We start from the raw sequence: 20,857 nt of genomic DNA on the forward strand, positions 1-20,857 counted from the left end.
TGACTTTTAAAAACTGAGAACATCTATCATATTCATTTTACTCACTTCTTAACTTTCACACCTTATCTTCCACAGGTGAGTTGGAGATCCCATATTCACTGTATTTGTGTCTTCCATATGGTGTAGTATGCTCCTGCTGAGCTGCACACTGACTGAATCGCTGTGCCCTGCTTGGTTAGCTCTTAGGTAGAAATGGAAGCCAGTTAAAGTTATCTTCTTGTTGTCATTGTTGTAACTAGGAAAATCTTTTTTAGAGAGCAAAAGTATTAATATTCTGGGGTTAGTGACCAGCATGGATCTAGTAGGATGGAGTAGATGGTTTCAGTTCCCCACTGACAGTGTATTTAAGAGTGGTGACAGTAGTTTGTCTTAAGTTCATTGCATGAGGATATAAACCTTTTATCAGATAAAATATGACAAATAAAATTTCCCTCTGATGGCCTTAGGCCCTCAGTAACCACCTTGCTGTGGTATGCTACCAAAGTTAGAAATCTTTCAGGTTGGGGTTTCCTTCCAATGAAACAAAGATAACTTTTTTTTTCTTAAATATACCAGAAATGCTGTTTGCAGCTGCATCCTCACCTGAGTGTGGAGCGTATGATTGCACTGTTATGGTCTGTGGGTCAGGTGGTGCCTAAACATTTCTATTTTGATGGTCTAACAGCCCTGGATTCTCCAAGGAAAGCCAAGGAGGCTCTAGCCCTGTGCTGTGGCCATGGGTGTCTAATCATACGTTATGGAAACACCCTTCCTTGGAAGGACAGTGTTTGTCCTGTGACAGTTTCTCTCTGAGTACAGGCTGCACTTCTGGATAGCTTTTTAACTTTGTAGAGGGTTGGGGGCAGAGAAAGACAACTGAAACAACCAAAGCTGGGGAGGGGTTGATGCTTGTAAACTTGGAATCCTGAACTCAGGTCTTAAATTGCAGTGGGATCTGTTCCCAGTGAGTACCATAGGGAAGGAGCTATTTCTCTTGATGTGCAAATAACTAGCAAGTGTATGTACTCTGCTGCTGTCTCGACATCTGTCTGTTTACTTTGTATTTCAAGTTCTGATGCAGAAAGCTTTTGTCTGCTCTAGTCTCCTCTTATGTCACTGTTTCCAAAATACAAGTGATAGATACAAATCTAGTACTTAAAAGGCTGGGCCTGGCAGAGAGGGGGAAGTAAAAAGCACAAAGAGGTTAGTACAAGCTGTTGCTTCTGAGGCCCTTTCAGCAAGACATTTGTGAGTGCTGCCTCTGGGATCAGGTGTGTGCGTGTACCTTGCTGCTCCAGGTCCTATGCAAGCGAGTTTCTTGGGCCCCTTTTCTACAGAGGACGGGGGTAGCGATGATGGCTTTTTAAGTCTGCCTGAATGCAGCCAAACACCTGAGAAGATTCTTAATACAGTGACAGATGTCACCATAGAGGAGGAAGCTGTCATCTGATCTATGTGTAGCAGTAAAAAGGGAGGAATGAACTGAAGAGCCACCGGCTCAGTGAGTAGGGTTAGCACAGAGCCCTGAGAAGCTGATCCGTTACATCCCATGCTGTGCTTTCTTAGCTTTAATAATGGCATTAGCACCAAAGCAACATGCAGTAAGACGGTAGAATTTCTTTCCTGGTAGATCACTGAGCTATTCAGTATACCACTTGCGTGTGCAGATGCTCCACTGCTGTTTGCAGAGCAACAGGAGTCTTTGTCCAAAGCATTGGTGGGGATTAAGCACTGCAGAGGTTTGGAAAGTTTTATTCTGTGCTCCGGCAGTCCTGGCTAACAGTCGCCTTGATTTAACCTGTTAACATCTGAGCACAAAGCAGTCTCCTCTCCACACGTGCAGAGCAGGCCTTTCTTTTTTCTGGAATCTGTTGCACCATGAAAGGCTTGCAATGAAGAAAGCATGGCTCTGACCGTAAATAAATCCTTTCAGATTCCAGTTGCACAATCAAAGGAATTCAGCAAATTCCTATTCTTCTAACCATGACATGCCTTCATTTTAACACTCTTCAAATTGGCGAATCTCATCTTCCACTGCCTTGAAAATAACGGACAAGAAGTTTTTATTCTGGCTTGCAAGTAGCTACAGTTGTGCTTGTTACAGGTGTCTGGGTGCTGTGGCTTTGACCATGCAGCTGCAGCGATCCGTACGCTGACTCCCCCTGGGCTGCCTTTGCATGTGTCCAACTTGTTTCTCAGGAGTGGGGAGTTGTTCCTGAACCTGTAGCTCGGGGTTTCTGTGGGGCGTTGGCTCAACCCTTTGTCTACCTGGATCTATTTGCTCTTGCATTTGCTTTCTTACCTGGAAAAAACCCAGCATCCTGCAGTGCTCGCTTACTCTCTTCGGTATCTGTGTCGATAAGTGGAAAAATATGTCTTAACATTCCACCTCACCAAGTGTCTGACTCACTGCTAGCCCATCGCTCTTTGTAATTTTATAACTGCCTAAGAAATTAAATCTGTGTTGTGATAAGTATTCTGTGTCTTCTTCCTTTTGTTTGCTGCCTGGAGATGGGGCCGGATAAGATCAGGGTGACACTGCGTGTGTTCTGTGCTCTGTGCTCCAAACAAAAATGCCAGCAGTAGTAAGCCCTCAGTCCTAGCTATGCTTTGTAGCTGCTCTCGAAAGGCACTGTCAGCTTGGGTTTTGCAGGGGCTGGGGAAGAGCAAGCTGAATTTCTCCTAGCACGTTTTGCTTGCAAATGTAATTTTCCCTCTTGTTCCTCCTTTAAAGCTGCTCTTCTCAGGACTTGCATTCATGCGTTTCTCTACCGCTTCTCAGGTGAGTGTAAATAACTTCCTTTATTCTCTCTTTTATGGCATGCATCTGAAGCAGTGCTTTCAAATACGCATCCTGCTCACTGTGCTGTCACTCCAAGCTTGTTGCTTCTTGCGTCCAAGCCCAGGAGGAAGATCTGGAGCGAGTCCACGCGGATGGGTGAGGAGGCATCGCCTGCTTCTGTATGTATCCTTTATTTTGCAAAGCCACGACAAACCCTTTGACGGGGCGGATGAGAGGAGGAAAAGCCTTTCTGCTTTTGCTAGCAGTGGCGGAGCACGCGATGATGAGGCTCTCCTTGTTCTCCTGCGTGCTGGTCTCATAGCAAGGCTGCAGCTGTGAAGCTGCAGACGTCTCCTTTCCTGATCTAGCTCTGGAGGGCAATGCTGTCCCGTCAGTGCCGTTTGTGTGCCTCTGTTTGCTTCAGGCAAAATAGGCTATGTTAGCTCAGATGAGCGTTGCCAAACTGTTCATTCGGCTGCTGGTGATGTTTCCCGTCTTCTGCCTGGAGCAAACTGAAGATCTGAGAGAAGTTGCTGGTGGATTCTGTAAGTGGCAGCAACTTCCATCCACGGTGGTGATGCCAGCAACTCCGCTGTCTCCTGCATCCCGAATGGATGTGGTCATCCAGACCCGCTGATGTTTCGGGAGGTCTGACTGCCCCTCTGCTCCTGCTCTAGGAGAGAAAAGCAGGATATTCTGCAGTAAGTATGGGAAAAATTGTAAATAATGTGTCAAACCCAGCCCTGAACTAGACAGCCGCAGCTGGGTTCAGATCGGCAGTTTAGCGTCTGTCTGCTGTTAACGAGTCTGGCCCATTAAGCATGAATTCCCAGGGAAAGGACTGAGAAATCTCATCTCCAATTATTTATCTTATTACAAGGATATAGACATGGACTTGTGCCCATGTTCCTTCCCGGCATGCTTTCTCCTGGTAGCGAGTAGGCTTCTGGATTTAGCCGTGCTGCGGTGGTCTCAGCAATGAGACACGGAGACCTTGTGGTGCACAGGACTGGAGTCCTGCGTGCAGGAGCTCTGAGCAAGCATGCGATTCTGGTGTAAATTCCCGGGCGTGGCTGTGCTGATGAGCGCACTGCTGGCAGCAGGGGGGGGAAGAGCCGAGGGACCAGGCAGAGCAGCTCTGGTGGGCTCACGTTGACCTCAGCCTTGCTGGTTTGCAGCAAACCTCCTTCGATGCAGCATTGCTATTTTATTTTTTTTTTTTTTTTTGAAGCATTTGGGGAGAAGGCAGATACTGGGGTGGTGCTGGGGGTCTGATCCTGCCCCTGTTTGGGAGCAGCTCCCTCCACAGCACCCGCTCCCAGCTGAGCACTCACTGTCCCTGAGTGTGCACCTTCGTGTACCACATCTAACCTAGCCCAGACAGGCCTCAGCCAGACCCTTGGCAAAGGCTTCTTCAGCCAATTAGTGGTGTGATGTGAGCTAATGAGGGCTCTCTGCCCAGCCTGCTGGAGTTGAGGAAATCTGATGCCTGCTGTTCCAGCACTTTAGTATGTTTTGGGTTTTTCAGCAAGTGAGTTCTATTAAGTTACAGGTTATAATAAAGGATTTGGAGATCGCTATGTGCAGGTAAATCCATAAAATGGAGGATTTTGGCAGTGTTTTGATAATCTGGATGCTGTTTTGTCGGGGCAAGGAAGGCCCAGCGAGACTTGTGTTTGCACAGGTCCAGGTGGGGGGCTGTACTGGGGAGCACCGAGTGATACGAGGGATGGATCCGCTTTGTCCACCTGAGCAGATCCACCTTGTCCATCCAGTGGGTGCAGACTGTCACTTTTGGGTGCCAGTGTGGCACGTACCTGCTTAGCATCTCCCTTGTTGCTGCTCAGGCCGGGCAAGTGGTGCTTGCAAAACCCTTCTGGAACTTCACCGTCTGGTTCCTCGGCAGCTTCCAGATCAGGGCTGGTAATTTTATTTTATCTGTGGAGGGCGGTGGGAGCGCTGTCCCAGGGGACGCCTGGGCCTTGGGATGGGGAAGGCGGAGGGGGGGGCCCGCTCTGCGGCCGCGCAGCCGCTAGATGGTGGTGCGGAGTGTGCACGGGAGCATCCCCGCATCCCAGCCCGCAACGCCCGTGTGCTTCCCTCCCTTCCCCGGGAGCATCCCCGCATCCTGCCCCTGCAATATCCATGCCCTTTCCTCTCTTCCCTAATTGCATCTCAGCCTTTTCTCCCCACTGCATCCCTGCTCCTTCTCTTGTTCCCTCCCGGAGCATCTCCCTGCCCGCTCCTGCAGCAGAGCTCTGCAGCACCTTTTGTGCATGCTCAGGGCACCTTCTCTGCGCTGGTGCTCCATGACTCAGAGCAGAACAAGACGCTGGGGGGTGGGTGTGTGTGTGTGTGGAACCATCCACAACCAACCAAACCAAACTGGTCTGTGTTTGCCCAAACCGAGCCACTGAGCCAAAGCTGCCCGGTGAGGCAGAGGGGCTCTGCTGTGTGCCCCAAGGCCCCTGCGGAGGCAAGCTGCTGGCAGGCTGGGGATGGAGCTGATCTGCAGCCATGCCGGGCTGGGGGGCAGTGGTGGGGCCAAGCCATAGCAGAGCGGTGGTGGCTTTAGCTGTGTCCTTACACCAGTGACTGTACCGCTGCTCTGCCATGTTTCTCTGAGCAAATTGTATTGCAGCTTTGGAAACTGGGCTCAGAAGTTGAGCCCTGTGGTAGGAGGGAGCAAAGCTCTGGTCCTCACCGGCCCCACAACCTCTGCTGTGGTCTGAAGTCTGGAGCAGGTCTGGTTTGTAGGGAAAGGGGGGGGCGTTGGTGGTCCTTCGGTGCTCCACGCTTGCTCTGTACGGGCAGCAAGCCCGGCAAAATCACAGATAGCATCTCTTCTCTCCTCACCTGAAAACAATTTTGAAAATAAAAACAGGGAAGCAGAGCCAGGAGGCGTTACCTCACTCCTTTTTAATGTTTCAGATGGGAAACAACCTTTCATCTCTCCCAGGGTATAAGGCAATTTGCATTTCAAGAGGTCATGATGTAGCAATGTCATTCTACCATCTGAAATTAGTTACTAAAAGTCTATTTGGAAACAAAACAACGCACACACAGAAAGATGGCCTCTGCAGGCTCAAATTAACGGCTCATGTCGTCCCTGATTTCCCTGCCTGCTGCTGAAGGATGCTGAATCAGGGAGGTACAGGCTCTGCCGGGGATGCAAACGATGCAAAACCTCTGTACAGCTGGAGCTGCTCTGGCCACAGGGGATGTGCCAGGCTAAGGGGGACACAGGTGTCCTCTGGGAATCAGGGGGCTTTGTGCCCTACTGCCGTGTGCAAGCTTGGCTCTGGAGGGGCTGCTGGGGTGAGGATAACTCAATAACCAGCTCCCTGCAAGCCCTGCCTCCCAGCTCCCGTGCTCGCCCAGGCGCCGGACCTCAGCCTGGCTCCGGCAATCCAATTCCAGCTAATAAAAAGCCTCTGGCAGCCCCCAAGCTGGGCCAGGGCCGGGGTTTGCTGTGTGCTGCCTGTTTTGTTTTCTCAGCTGCTGCCTCTGCCCTCCCTGCGCTCACCGCTGCCACTTATTTATATTGGAGTTTGCATTAGCAGATGCACTCTGGGATATTCAATTACCTATAAAGAGCTGAAGCAAGGCAAGCCTTTGCTGAAGTGATCAAGGGGGTTGGGGGGGTGGTATTTTCTTTCTTGATTTTGGATGTTGTGTTGTTTGTGTTTGGTTTGATTTTATTTTTTTTTAACTTCCTTTTAAAAGAGATGTGGGAGGGTTTAAGTGGTAGCATTGAATTAAAAAAGAAAGTGGAGTAAAGAGAGGGGAGAAATAAATAAATAATCCTGTTTATGAAATGAAACAGCTGGGTAGAAAAACGATCTCTGGGAAGAAAGCAGCTCCCAGGGCTATTTTTAGCGCTTTTGTTTCTTTTTCTCCCCCTGCCACTGCCCCCCATCCAGGCTGCGGGTTTGGAGCATGTCAGTCCTGCTGTTTTCCCTCACCTCTTGACTGCCAGGTGATGCTTTTTTTAATTATTTTTTTTTGCATATTATTTATAGCACAGAGGCAGGGGGAAGGGCAGCAGCAGGCAGGAGAGGCCATGCAGGCATCACCCTCAGCCCTGCCTGCGAAAACGGGGGGCCAAGCTAGCAGGGGGGAGCATGCCTCTCCTGCAGGACCTGTGGCAGCAGCAGGGTTACCCCGGAGCTGGCCATGGTCCCCCCCCGCGTTGCTCCTCGGGGCTGCTGTAACCCCTTCCACCCTCCCCTTTGCCCCGATGCTGGGTGGTTGCAGTTGCTGTGCTCCCTGCAGCTCCAGGGCAGGAGTCACCTTTGGTGCGTTTTCATCCCTTGTGAGCCCCGCAGCAGCCAAGGCTGGAGGAGCCCAGGAGATCTACTGGGTCCTTCTCCTCCCCCTGGGCACCATCACTCCACAGCCCATCCTAGCACAGCTTTTCTCCACTGCCCTCAAAGGCACCCGGCACTGCAGCCTTCCCCAGGTGTCCTCCCAGCACCTGTATCCTCCCTTGTCCCCAGATTTCCCATCACATCCCTCCGGGATGGTGCTGCTGGCCCAGGACCCCTCTCCCGGCATCTCCTCTACCACCACCTTCCCCCCGCCAAGAAAACCACCACACGGGCTCCCATCTTTGTGCCTTTATGGAAGAAATACATAATTCTTTTATTATTCAATTAGGAATTTAACACAGAATCAGGTGATCACTTTAAGAGGATTTCCTATAAGGCAGGATTTGAATAACCAGGCTATGAGCAATATATTCCCTTAACTGGTTTATTCCTTTATCAGATATTTTTTTTTCCCCTAAGCACTTTAATGCATTTACTTTCCCATTGTCGACACTTTCCTCCACGCTCTTCCTCCCTCCCCAAGCTTATGCAAATCCCCCGTAAGGCGTTTAATGCGCCGTGTGTGTCAATAGTGCCGAAATCTTCACGACGGCATTAGGCTTCATGCATGCCCTGGCTGATTAAGAGGGGCGGTGGGGGCAGCCTGGCCGCCCAAGCCCCCTTTCAGCCCTCACCGTGGGGCCGGGGAAGGGGCCCCCAGGCTGGGAGCTGCATTTTTCTAGAGAAAAGGCTGGAGCTGAAAGTAGCTCTTTTCTTTTGCAGGGCGACACGTGAATGGGGAGCACGGGGCTGAGCTGTCTGCCGCTGTTTGCTGCCCTGTCACTCAGCTTTCAGGGTGCTGGGGGTGCGTGGAGGTGTTAAACTTGGGGGGGGATGTCTGTGGGTGGGATGTGGGCAGAGGAAGGTGGGAAAATAATCCCCAAGCCAATATCTGCAGCAATTTGCGTGCCCGTTGCCTGCCCGAGTGGCAGTGGGGGTGCGGGGTGCGTCGTGCCTGGGTGCCCACCTGCCCCCAGAGCCCTGTGGAATGGCTTTGCGCATCGCTGGCAGGAAAAGCAGATTTTTCTTGCTAATTGTGCCACTGAAGGCTTAAGGTGGCTCAGCTGGGGGCTCTGCCCCTCGCCAAGGCACTGGGTGATGCTGCCCGGCCTCCCTTGCGCCGCTGGTTTGCTTTTCCAAGGAAAAGCACCTTGCCAGCAGGCCTGGCTTGCTGTCCGCTGGGTCTTGTTTTGGAGCGGGGGTTTTTACAGGGTCTCACGTACCCGGTGGGTGGGTTAGAAGCCTGGAGCACTGGCTTTGAGAGATGCATTTGCCCTGCTCGCCTTGGTGGAGCATTCACTCTGAAACCTACAGACAACTGCTTGGACGCTGGAAAAAAGGAAGCATAGGGAGGAGGGCAGCATAATGGGAATAGCCAAAGGGGCTGTATTGCCTGTAACTCGTGGTTTCCTTGTTGCCAGAGGAGCCCTTGTAGCTGCTGGCAAGGCCCTTTGTAAGCCCAGGATTGGGGGAAAAACCCCATCCAGGGGTGGCTGTCACCGTTTTCTCCTTCCAGAGCAATATCTCTTCCCTCAACCTGGATCTTTAAATAGCCCGGTGAGTGGGAGCAAGCTGAACCGGCCCTTCCTGGCCCTTGTTTCCCCTACGCCCGCCACTGATTGTCTCCTTTTTTTATCCTGTCCTGCAGCTCTGCCTGTGCATGCAGCAATTATGCAAAATTGCAATCAAGGAGCTGAATTAGCAGCTCATCTTGGATTAATTAGTGATGGATGCAAATCTGCTCCAACAAAGAAGGTGGGGGGCTGGGGGAAGGTAGTGCAAAGGCTGTGGGTATCCTCTCGGTTTATCCAGCTCTCCCAGGCTGGTTTAGCTGATGTGGAGTGGGAGAGATGTACAGAGTAACCCCTTGCAGGAGAATCAGGGCATCCGCATGGAAGTTGGTCCTTGGCCTCAAGATGAGGGATAGGTGCCCCAAAGCTGGTGCTCAGCTCAGCCCCTGCATCTCCCTGAAGCATTTAAACCTAGTGTTTTGGACTTAAGAGTGACTCCTCCTACCACCTCAGTCCTGTTGCAAGGCTTGGGAAAAACCCAGTTAATCCCAGTGACTTCCAGTGCCGAGCTCCTGCCAGCACCAGGGATTTCTGCTTGCCTGCAATCGGATTGTGACAAACCCCTCCACTTGCATCAAATAAATTCCCTGGCTACTCTCTGCTTCTTGCAGGCCCTGCTAATCCCCAAGTGTGACTCCAGCCAAGAGACAACATCCCTGATTAATCTCCACCGTCTCCGTGCAAAGCCGGCGCTGCTGAGGATGCTCCCGGTGCTGGCACGGCACGCTTGGTGGGCACTGGGAGCAGACCTGGGGGAAGGATGGCGAAGGATGCGATGCTATTTAAAGGAGCTTTTCCAAGAGGGGATTGCAGGCTTGGGAACAGCCTCCCCTTCCTGTGAAGCAGAAGAGATGGATGCACAGCGCTCCTGGGAGCCCTGAGCGTGGGGGTGTGGGAGGGGGGAGCTCAGATGTTTCATCTTTGCCTGCCCCCCCACCCTGCTCAGCAGTCACAGGTACGGTGTCACCCCCCCGGCTGGTGCAGAGGGGACACGGCATTGGGCACAGAATGCCTGGAGCTCCCTGGCAGGGTGAGCACAGCTTGGTTAAGGAATTGGGTTTTGCTGCTCTACAACAACCATGGGGTGAATTGTGGCTGTGCCCACAGGGATGGGGACAGAAGGAACAGCTGCTTCCCACGGTCCCCAAGGGTTTAAAGCTGGGGCTTGAGGGTTTTGGCAGTACAGTGGAATGCAGACACCTGAAAGGTCTCTCCTTCCTCTCACCTCCACAACAGCAATGATTAATAAAACCTGACTCCGCTGGAAGGGCAAGAAAAAAACAGTACAGGGGATTTCTGGAGACCATCCTAATCCAATGTCCCTGAGCCAAATGAATCAGCAGCGTCTTATTCTGCCTGGCGGGATTAATCAGCGTTCGAGCAGGCTCCAGGAAAGCAAGGTGAGTCTCTGAATAGCAAGGAGCCATGGCATGGTGGCCACAGAGTGTTAACTGGTTCATGGAGCGGAGAAAATCCCTCATCATAATCCAGCAAACACTGCTGGGATGCACCCACTCGTGTCAGGAGCTGTGGGACAGCAGAGAGAGACAGGAAAAGGGGAGAAGGCAAAAATACCTCTAAAAAGCCGTGGTGTGGGTGAGGGATGCTCTGTGGCCCACATTGTTGGGTGTGGAGTTGCAGGGAGAGACTCCAGGATGGGGCTTGGGTGGGATGTCCCTCCTGCCACGGGGACCAGTGTGTCTGGGTCAGCTTTGCCCCATTGCACCTGGAGCATCACGCCTGGCAGGTTTTCCTGGCTGTTAAAGTGGGTCAAGCAGAAACTCAAGGAGCATCCAAGCTCACCAACCTCGAGCCAGCTACATCAAGGCTGAATTATTCAGGGCCAGTGTAAAAAATTGAAGAGCCCAGCAGAACTCAGGGAGAGCCCAGCTTACGGGACCCCCTGCCCCCATACCCTCATTGGGCAGAGCCTGCTCATGCTCGGTGGGGCACCTTGGGAGGGCAGACAGTGTGGTTTGGGTCTAACGCTGCCCTTAGGGATGGCGAAATCAGAGAAAAAGCACTCTGAGAAGTTCACCCTGATAGGTTCACCTCCCTGTGGTCCCCCCTAGCCCTCCAAGCCACAGCAGTTTCTTCAGGTACCCCAGCATGTCCCCATTGCACCCACAGCAGAAGCAAGGAAACGCCCTCGTCCCCCAGAACAGGGATCAAGAGGTCATGACTGTAGATGGTAAAAGTCAGGGGCTTGTTCTTTGGCACAAGGCGTTCGGTCGCAGTATCTCCCAGTGGCTCAGAGAGCATTGGGGAGCCGAGATGCTCCCCTGGGCTCAGTCATTTTTAAGGGCCACCTCCCCCCCTCCCCTGGCTCCGTAGCTGTGGCTTCAGGATGGGGAGCAGCAGCTCGCAGGGAGAATCCCTGCGGAAGGCAGTGAGTAATGCTGCCTGGTGAGCACAGAGCAGCAGGGCCTTGCCGGCGAGCCGTGAAAAGGCGAGCGCACATATGCTTCGGCTCATCCTGCTCTTTTTGTAGAGCACTTGCACCATCTGGGTGCCAACCAGCAGCAGGCACAGTCAGGGAACCCCCACCACAGTCACCCCCTTTTCTTAAATTTCCAAAGTATCTGGAAGGGGTGATGGAATCTGGTGCAGGGAGAGGGGACATACCCCAAGAGGAGTGAGGTGCTTTGAGATTTTACAGTGACGCTACTAAATTAGAGCTGAACAAACCCAACCAAAACAAGCAGCCCAAAAAATCCCTGCCCTGCACTGGTGCGCTGAGCTGTGCGGGTGCTCAGCCAAGGGGGAGCAGGGAAAGCAGAGCCCCTGGCTCCAGGCAGAACTCAGCACAGCAGTCTTGTTTGCTCTGAGCCAAACTCCAGCTACTTCAGCCAAGGAGAAAAGATGGAAATTTCCACCTGGCCTGTTTTCTTCCCTGCGATGAATTTGTGAGAGACCTTTCGCTCAGCCCTGCTCCCGGCAGAAGGGCGGCTGAGGAGGCACAGCCGGTTTTGTCTCTAATTTCCTTTGGTGTGAGTGGCAGCAGCGCATCCCGCCGGCCCCACGCACTGATTTATACAACACAGTATTTATTGACTGCGAGAAGATCCTAATTCACAGCCCGGCGCGTTGCAGCCATGGCGTGTGAGCAGGGACAGTACCTCTCCCTCCCACGGCCACCGTCCTCCCATGCTCCAGGTGGGGAGAGCCCAGCAAGGGCTGGTCCCCCAGGGCCCTCACCCAGTCCTTGGTGGAAGGGGGCACCTGCTCTGCGTCCCCTGCACTTTGCTGCTCCTGGGAGAGAAAAACAACAGCATCAAATCCCTGTGGTTTTGCTTGCGGCCTTGGCCAGCTCACCCAGCTCAGGAGGGGTGGTGACACCCATGACATCCCTGCCTGGAGCACCCTCCTCAGGGACACACGTTCTCTCAGTGGACAGATGTCCCCACTGTCCCACACTGTTCCCTTCCTCCTCTGCTCCCACCCCTTGGGTATGTTGGGGAACAGAGACCCCCCCCACTTGCTTCCCCCAAAAGCTGGGGGATCGCTGCGTTCTGCCAGCCAAAGCTGCAACCCATCCATCCATCTGTCCATCCATCCATCCATCAAGGCTGCTGTCTGTCCAACTATCTATCCTTCTATCCATCTATTCTGTCCATCTGTCATCCATCCATCCATCAGCTCATGCTGACCCTGCCAAGCCCCTTTCCAGGGCTGGAAGGACCCTGTCCCTGCAAAGCTCCTGTCCTAAATGAAATGACCTGGGCTTTCTTTCTAATTAATCTCTTTGCAATTAGCTCCAGGCCTTCAAAATCAGCCTAAAGGGCCTACAGGTGGTGCCTATGGGCAGTACCTATGGAGGGTACCTATAGACAGGGGTATGAATGTGCTCTGTTGGCTAGAGACACCTCCCGCCCGGGGGCCGGGGCTGGTGGGGGCGGGGGGGCCTGGGGCTCCCCGGCTGCCAGGCCCCCCGGGGGGCGGAGGAGGAGTGAAGGGAGGCGGGGGGATGCGGGCGGGAGGCAGGGCCGGGGCCGCCTCCGCTCCGCTCCGCGATCGCAGCCGCCGCACCCGCCGCCGGCGGCCCCCTGCGCGCTCACCCGCGCCCCCCCCCGCCCCCCGCTGCGCGCCCCCCGCTGCGCGCCCCCGCTGCCCGGCGGAGGCTCCGGCATGGCGGGGCCGGGGGCCGGCGGCCGGCGGCGCTGAGCGGGGCCGGGGCAGCGCCGATGCCGCAGAGCCGCCGCGGCGGAGCGAGGTAAGAGCCGCCGCCGACCTGTTGGGCACGGCCGGGCCCGGCTGCGTGCGGGGCGAGCTGCGGGGAGACACCTCACACCGCCCCCCCCAGCCCCCTGCCCTCCCTCCTCCCCGGGCTGCCCCGCATCCTGCCCCGGGCGCGGCCGGGCACGGGATCTCCCCCTCTCCCTCCACCGAGGAGGGATGCCCCAGCCTGGGCGGGGGGTTGGCTGTCCCCCGGTTATTGCAACTTCGCTGCTTGCAAGATGTCGGGGGGGCCTTTTGCCAGAGCAAAACCCGTTTCTCTGCCCGCGGGAGGGGGGTGGGGGGGTGCTGCGGTGCCCGGGGCTCAGCCGGCACTGGGGGGCAGCGGGGGGCTCCCCCGCTCTGCTCGGCCCTGCAGGTTCTCTGTCCTACCACCCCTGGCCGTGATGGAGGACCCCCCTCCCCTCCCCCGCTGGGGCCGGGGGGGGCGGCAGGGGCCAAGTTTACACCGCGGAGACGGGTGTAAAGCCGGAGGGAGGGGAAAAGCCGCTTTACCGCGATGCAGGGATGCTCGGAGCGGGCGGGGGCCGGAGGGCTGGTCCAGCCCTGTGCCTGTGCAGCGCATCCCGCTCCGCTCCCGGCCCCTGGAAGTTTGGGCCACAGTAGGTACGGGGTGTTTCCAGCCGGCGTGTTCTCCAGCTGGGATCTCCGCTATGGAAAAACCCTGCAACAGGCTTTCCCGGCATCCTGGGAGATGCCTCCCACTGGGTTTTAGCGCCTGGGGTAGCATCAGGCACAGAAGGGTGCTTGGTGAAGGGGATCACAGCCAGCTCCTTTGTGAGCAGTGGGATGGAGTGGTGTCCCCAGCCAAAACGTGCCCTGCTGGGTTGTCCTGCCCACGGGGCTCCAGGATAGGGGGGTCCTGGGGCCCACCGCGGCGTGGCACAGGGTGGGGACCCCAGTCTGGCCCCATCCAGGCCCCCACCAGCACTGTGGCCTCTGCGCAGCATCGGGCTGTGCCATGCTGCTCTGTGCCACCCGTCCCTGCGGCGAGAAGATGTATTTTGGGCTTTAGGGCTGCACTCACGAGGTCTGTGGGCACCACATTTGCTGCCCACCCCAGGGCCCCCCAGCATCTCGCCCATCTTGGCAGCCAGGGAGATGCCGCAAAGCCTCTCTGCTCTTGCAAGCGCCACGTCTGGCAGGGAGACCACAGAAATTACCAGCATCGATTTTCCCTCCCTTGCCTGCCTCAACCTGCTGCCTTGGAGGAGAATTTTTGTGTTTTTTCCCACCCCCCCGGCCGGCTGGGTGGTCCGTGGGCACGGAGGCAGGCTGGCATCTAGCGACTGGCACCGGTAATACAGAGCGGCACCCCCACCGCCCCGGGCTGCTCCCCCGGGCCTGGCCTGGGGTGGAACTGGAGGGATGAACTGTGTTTTGGGTGGCTCTGGTAGGGTTGCTGGAGGATGCCAGGTGTTTGGGGAGCTCTTTTTGGGATGTATTTGGTGCAGCCCCTCTCTGGCACACTGCTGGGGTCCCTCCAGCAGCTCCCTGAACATCTCCCTGCTTGCCGTGTTCCCTCAGAGAAGCAAATCCAAAATACTCACCTTAAAAGCCAGGTTGCATCCCATCCTCTCCCTGAAAAGGCTGTGGGAGTGTGTCTGCCCCTGCCAGTGGCTCTGCCCCAGCCTTGGGCAGCAGAGATGCTGAAAAAGGGCAGAGACCAGAGCAACCATCTGCTGCCTGCAGGGAACAAGGGCTTCCCAAGGCAGCCGGCATCTTCCCCAGCAGCCTCCCTCCATGAGTGGCTTTCACCCATTAATTTCTCTTAATTGCTTTTGGAAATCGCAGCAGCGTTTGGTATTGGTAGCATCCCAGTAGGCGCTGAGCTGGGCTGGGGCAAGCGCTGTGCCTCCGGGGTGGCTCACGTGGAACCCTCCGATCACTGCTCCCCACACCACATCCATCCTCCTGCCCAGCAGGCCGAGGGATCCCTGCTCTTCTCGGGGAAAGCATCTTTCCAGGTGGAAAAAACATAGTAGCCAGAGGGATATGGTGAGGTGGTGAATGCTCAGGGCCACCCACCCACCATCCATCCCTTGCAGACCCTTGGCATCACCCGGGGATGATGGCCAAGGGGGGGGGCGACAGAGGAGCTGTGACCCAGCTGTGCCCCCCAGGGGTGTCACCGCTCTCCCTCCCAGGGTGGCCACCATGGGCTCGGTGGGAGCCGAGCGCTTCAAGGAGCTGAGCCCAGCAGGGACACCGGAGGGCAACGTGGTGATGAGCTTCAGCTTCGACAGCTACCAGCTGGAGGAGGATGAGCTGCAGCGGGGCAGCCAGGCCAAGGGCGTCCTCACCTTCATGGAGCCAGGTAAGGGCAGGCACGGCCCTGACCAGGAGCTGCGTTCCTTGTTGGTTTCCCACCCATTTAGCAGCTTCCTGGGGTGGGTTTAATAGCCACAAATGGCCCAAAATGCCCCGAGATTGCCTAATGCCTTTTTTTGGACCTGTTTGTACCCATGTGAGCTGCCACAGCATCCCACGGCGGTGGGCTCTGCAGGCTGGCCAGGAGCTGAGCATTCATGCCCTGGCTCGCGCCCAGCCTGCAGCTTCGCCCTTCCCGTGCAGGTCTCAGGGATGCTCACGGGATTCACCTCAGCCCTGCTCCACATCTGAGGCAGCCTGTCCACCCCCACCCCCCTCAACCCCTCCTGCACCTTGACTTTGCCTGTTACCTACTCTGCCTGGCTCTCATGTTATTTGACTGCAATTAAAACTCATTAACCCCACGAAGCCTGGGTGTTTTCCTGTCTCCTGGGTCTCACATTGCAACGCCTTTATTTAGGGAAGGAGTTTCTCGGGGCTGGGGTTGTTTGTGAGATCTGCAGGGCACTGGGCTGCTTGCTGTGGGTGGGACAGCCTCGTCTGCCATAAAGGATGTGGAAGCACCATTCATAGCCCTGAGGATATGGGTGCAGGTCCCACGGCTGCAGCAGTGCCACTGTCATGTATCTTACTCTTTCCTTCCCTTTTTGGAGCAGTTTCAGAGGATCCTGAGCCCCAGGATCGATACCATGGGATTTACTTTGCCATGCTGCTGGCTGGGGTGGGATTCCTCCTGCCGTACAACAGCTTTATCACCGATGTGGACTACCTGCACCATAAATACCCAGGTAGGTCTCCAGCATCTGCAGCACTTCTCAGCCACCCCAAACCTGGGGAGAGGTGGGCTATGCTTCCAGGGGAGCCAGGTCCCTGTCACCCAATGCTTAAACCCTCTGCAGGTACCTCCATCGTCTTCGACATGAGCCTCACCTACATCCTGGTGGCCTTGGCGGCCGTCATCCTCAACAATGCACTGGTGGAGCTGCTGAGCTTGCACACCCGGATCTCTGTGGGTGAGTGGAGGTCCCCATGCCCCTTGGCACTCCCTGTGCTGTCCCACCACCCACCTCTGTTTCCCACCTGCAGGCTACCTCTTTGCCCTGGGGCCCCTGCTCTTTGTCAGCATCTGTGACGTCTGGCTGGAGCTCTTCACTCGCAGGCAAGCCTACGCCATCAACCTGGTTGCTGTCGGGGTGGTGGCCTTTGGCTGCACAGGTATGTGGGACAGCGGCTGGTGCTGGAGGGCAACCATTCCCATCCCCAAGAGCCATGGTCTCCTGCGACAAGCTCTTGCTCTGATTGCTGTGAAGGTGACCCTTGTGTCCCTGCTCCATCCCCTCCACCTCTGTCCAAGCACTGTGGGACTAGCGCGCTGCATTGGTCCCCAACACCGCTGATCTGGGCCACCACAATGGCTTTGCTCTCAGCTGGGCTGCCATGGTGGCTTCCCAAGCCTCTGCACCTGGTGAATAGTGGGAACAGCCATGGTGGGGCATCCAGGGAGGACAACAAGCCTCCCTGCCTTTGGGGCAAGGAGGCTTTGGGTGCTGCAGCGACTGTTTGGGAAGGATGCAGCTCCCGGATGGCACCACGCATGGGCTCCCACTGGGGTTTCTTCCCCCTGTCCGGCGTTTCGGCTGCAGCAATAATCCCTCCTTCTCCCCTTGGTGTGTCTCTCCTGAAGTGCAGCAATCCAGCTTCTACGGCTACACGGGGCTGCTGCCCAAGCGCTACACGCAGGGAGTGATGACTGGCGAGAGTAAGTACCTGTGTCCATTGCCTGCGTCCACGTCTGACCGCATGGGCTTGCTCGGGGGGACCCTCCTGCGCCTTCTCCGGGAGCCCCAGTGAGTCCCCAGCACAGCCCAGCCGGGTTGCCAGCAGATCAGGGACTCCCCAGGGTGCTCCCCAGCATAATGGGGTGATTAATGGTTTCTAAATCACTTGCAAGACCCGCTGCACTGCCTCGCTGAGCTGGGGGGGCGGGATGTCTGCCAGGAGCCAGCTTCATCAACCCAAAATCACTGCTGGTAGCTCCTCCACACCTGGAGGCATCACATCCACATGGTGGGGGCTGACGGGGGTCCCTGAGCCACAGGGCTCAGCGGGACCCGGTGCCGATAGCTCTCCCATGCCACCAGGCACTGCCGGGGTCATCATCTCGCTCAGTCGTATCTTTACCAAGCTGCTGCTGTCAGACGAGAAGGCGAACACGGTCATCTTCTTCTTCATCTCCATTGGCATGGAGCTGACGTGCTTCATCCTCCACCTCCTGGTGAAGCGCACCCGCTTCGTCCGCTACTACACAGCCTGCTCCTGCAAGGGTCTCCCCGAGACCCGGGGGGCCGGTGACCATGGGACAGGCTACCGCGTTCACCACGATGTCACCGCTGAGGATGTCCGATTTGTAAGCCAAATTTGTAAGGGGTGGGGGGTTCCCTGCTGGCTCCTGGGGTCCCTCTTGCCACTGGAGCTCAGCACTGGCATCCCTTCTCCCCCCACCCAGGAGAACCGGCAGCGGGGGCAGCCGAGCCCCCCCCGGGGCAGCCCGGGCCTCGAAGCTGAGCTGGCTGGCAGCGGCACCTACATGCGCTTCGATGTCCCTCGGCCCAAAATCAAGAGGAGCTGGCCCAGCTTCAGAGGTTGGTGGGTGGGCTTGAGGGGCAAGCCATGGCCAGTGGAATGGTTGTGGAGCATTTTATGGGGTGGAATGAGCAATTGGTGGCCCAGGGTGTTGGGGAGGGGTCATCCCCTTCTCAATTTGCCCAAAACCATGGGACAACCTCATCTTTGGAAGCCACCCTTTGGGTGCAGGCAAGACTGTCGGGCTCTGCAAGGGGAGGGCTGCAGGTTTCGGCTGAGCTGTGCTGCCCATCCCTGCCAGACATGCTGCTCCACCGCTACGTCGTGTCCCGGCTCATCTGGGCCTACATGCTTTCCATCGCCATGACCTACTTCATCACGCTGTGCCTCTTTCCCGGGCTGGAGTCGGAGATCCACAACTGCACACTGGGGGAATGGCTCCCCATCCTCATCATGGCCATCTTCAACCTCTCCGACTTCGTCGGCAAGGTAGGAGAGAGGCTACCACCAGCGTGGTGGGGGCCTGCCTCCTTTTTGTGCCCTCTTTCAAAGCCGCTTGGCTCCACCGAGTTGTCATCTCCACCCATGGGTATCTAATGGGCGTGAGGTTGCTCACTGGCATGGCCGAGGTGGGGCTCCTGCAGCAGTTGGTCTTCGCACCATCTCATCTCCTCCTTGTTGCCCCATTTCGGGCACCATGTTGCCCCCCACCCCAGCATGCTGTCTGACCCTTGCTGCAGATCCTGGCTGCCCTGCCCTACAACTGGAAAGGGACCCATCTCCTCGTCTACTCCTGCCTGCGTGTGGTCTTCATCCCCCTCTTCATCATGTGTGTCTACCCCAATGGGAGGCCCACCTTTGGCCACCCCGCCTGGCCCTGTATCTTCTCCCTCCTGATGGGCATCACCAACGGCTACTTCGGCAGCGTCCCCATGATCCTGGCCGCCGGCAAAGTGAGCCCTGAGCAGCGGGAGCTGGCAGGTAGGACCGAGCCCTCTCGGGAGTCCCATGCAGGGTGGCCAGAGCACCCTGACACCCATGTCCCTTCCTGCAGGGAACACCATGACCGTGTCCTACATGACAGGCCTGACGCTGGGCTCAGCCGTGGCATATTTTGCCTACAGCCTCACCAGTACATCCCACAGTACCTGTTTCTACACTGAAACCTCCAACGGCTCCTTTACGTCAGGGTACTGAGCCCCGGGGCGGGGCGATGGGGACAAGATGGGACCCACTTCCCACCACAGTCCCCACCACCCCGCTTCGCCCACGTCCCTCCTCAGGGAGGGAGCCTGGAGCTGGAAAGCTGCCCCAGGGTGGACAGGGACCGGCATCCTGTTGACACGGGGCCGTGACATCCCGAAAGGGCCCGTGCTGCCCAGCCAGGCGCTGCACAGGGCCATGTCTTGGGGTGACATTCCCCCCGACACCCCAGAGGACGGTTCCATGGCTCTTGGGGGGCTCCCCATCAGCGATGCGCAGCTCTCCGGTGGAGGCAAGGGGGTATTCTCCTACTTGAGCCAAGCCAGTGCCAGGAAGAAGAAAATACTGCCAAATCCCAAAGGGAAGAGGACCAGTGCTGGGGAGGAGGGTGATGGAGGGATGGTGAGGAAGAGGAGGCGCAGGAGAGGAAGGAAATGCTCCTTAAGTCCCCGGGGCTCTAGGAAGCTAGGTCTCAGCTTTCACTGATGGTGCTGCAGGTTTTCGCCAAGAATAACTCACAATCCCTCCCCGAAGACCCCAGTTGCTGTGTAGAAGACCCAATCCACTTCTGCTGGTTGGAAAAATACCTTTTTTTTTCTTTTTTTTTTTTTCTTTTCTTCTTCAGTTGTGTCTTGGTTTTGCCCCCCCAACTGTCAAGAGGCAGGGTCCTGCCTCCCCCCCCCGCCCCCCGCCACACACTATGGGTCTGCCCCATCACAATGGGGCAGGGGTGGGTCTGGTGGCCACAGCACTGCAGAGGCCACCCATGCGCCACTGCTGAGCTTTGCGATTTATTGCAAGGGACGTAACTGAAGCTGACGTCAGATTAAATGTCTTTGCAATGATGCCTGGCCATTAGCTGTGCTACTAGGCACTGCAGGCGCTTGGCTGCTGGTGATGGGCTGGGCTGGCAAAATGCCTGTCCTGTCGGGTCTTGGGGTGCCCTTGTGCTGCTTGGGGCACCTTGGAGACCCTCCAGGGTCTCCTCTGTCACCTGGAGTGGCTGGACTTGTCAGCAGGTCCCATCAACCTCCACCCCCTGCCAGCCTGCAAACTACTGCTGAAGCACACCACCTTTGTGGGCAGCAAGGGGAAGAGGGAACGATTCCGAGCGGAACAGAAACCATCTGGAGAAGGTGCCAACAGCAGAGCCTGCCGCTTTGTGGGACTGGCTGCACCTCGCTGTGCCAGGAGGCAGTGGGTGCCACCCCCCAGGGAACCGAGCCTGAGGGCTGGAGGCTGTGGGAGCAGGGGGCAGCAAGCACCAGGCTTGGCACCCCAGCCCAGCCCCACCAGCACCAAAGGGTCTCGCCGTGCCATCCCCGGCTGGGTGAGGTGCAGCTCACACTGAAAAGAGCAACCCCAGCGCTTCATCCTCAGCACATCGTCCCTGCAGGGCTCAGGGTGTAGGAGCTGCCATGAGCATGGTCGCTGGGGATGGACTCGGCTCCTGCCCCACGGGCCCCAGCGAGCTGAGACCTCTGCTCAGGGTTCCATCCAGCCGGGCCACCCCACAGGGTGTCCCCAAAGAGCCACACGGCACCTGGGTTGGGTCTTTCCCCAAACACAAGGCAGGGGCTGAGCCCCAAAGCAATCATTGCCACCAAGGGGAGAAAAAAACCCGCAGTCAGGACAAGCGAGACAAAGAAAGATGCTTCGTTGTGTTGCTTTTTTTCAATTATTTTTTTTTTTTATGAAAAAAGATCACACGGAGTTCTCCAACAAACAGAATGCCAAAAAAATTGTTTTAAACAAAACATAAACAAAACAAAACAAAAAAAAAAGACAAAAACCTGGCTCTC

The 20,857-nt window shown here is 56.3% G+C and overlaps 1 protein-coding gene across 2 annotated transcripts; it reads left to right on the forward strand.

The window, feature by feature from the left end:
• The first annotated feature begins 9,344 nt into the window (after positions 1–9,344).
• Positions 9,345–20,848, forward strand: SLC29A4 (solute carrier family 29 member 4). 2 transcript variants are annotated; one of them, XM_040590259.1, is made up of 12 exons: positions 9,345–9,657; positions 9,939–10,102; positions 15,086–15,255; positions 15,926–16,057; positions 16,169–16,282; positions 16,356–16,484; positions 16,954–17,028; positions 17,411–17,676; positions 17,776–17,911; positions 18,154–18,341; positions 18,593–18,833; positions 18,907–20,848. In XM_040590259.1, the coding sequence occupies exons 3-12, from the start codon at positions 15,096–15,098 to the stop codon at positions 19,047–19,049; spliced, it is 1,584 nt and encodes a 527-aa protein (XP_040446193.1). In that variant the 5' UTR covers positions 9,345–9,657; positions 9,939–10,102; positions 15,086–15,095; the 3' UTR covers positions 19,050–20,848. The 2 variants fall into 2 exon arrangements, with proteins under 2 accessions (XP_040446193.1, XP_040446192.1); XM_040590258.1 differs by lacking the exons at positions 9,345–9,657; positions 9,939–10,102 and adding an exon at positions 12,840–12,915.
• Positions 20,849–20,857: the final 9 nt, after the last annotated feature.

The sequence above is a fragment of the Falco naumanni genome, chromosome 4, assembly GCF_017639655.2.
Source record: "Falco naumanni isolate bFalNau1 chromosome 4, bFalNau1.pat, whole genome shotgun sequence".
Taxonomy (NCBI): domain Eukaryota; kingdom Metazoa; phylum Chordata; class Aves; order Falconiformes; family Falconidae; genus Falco; species Falco naumanni.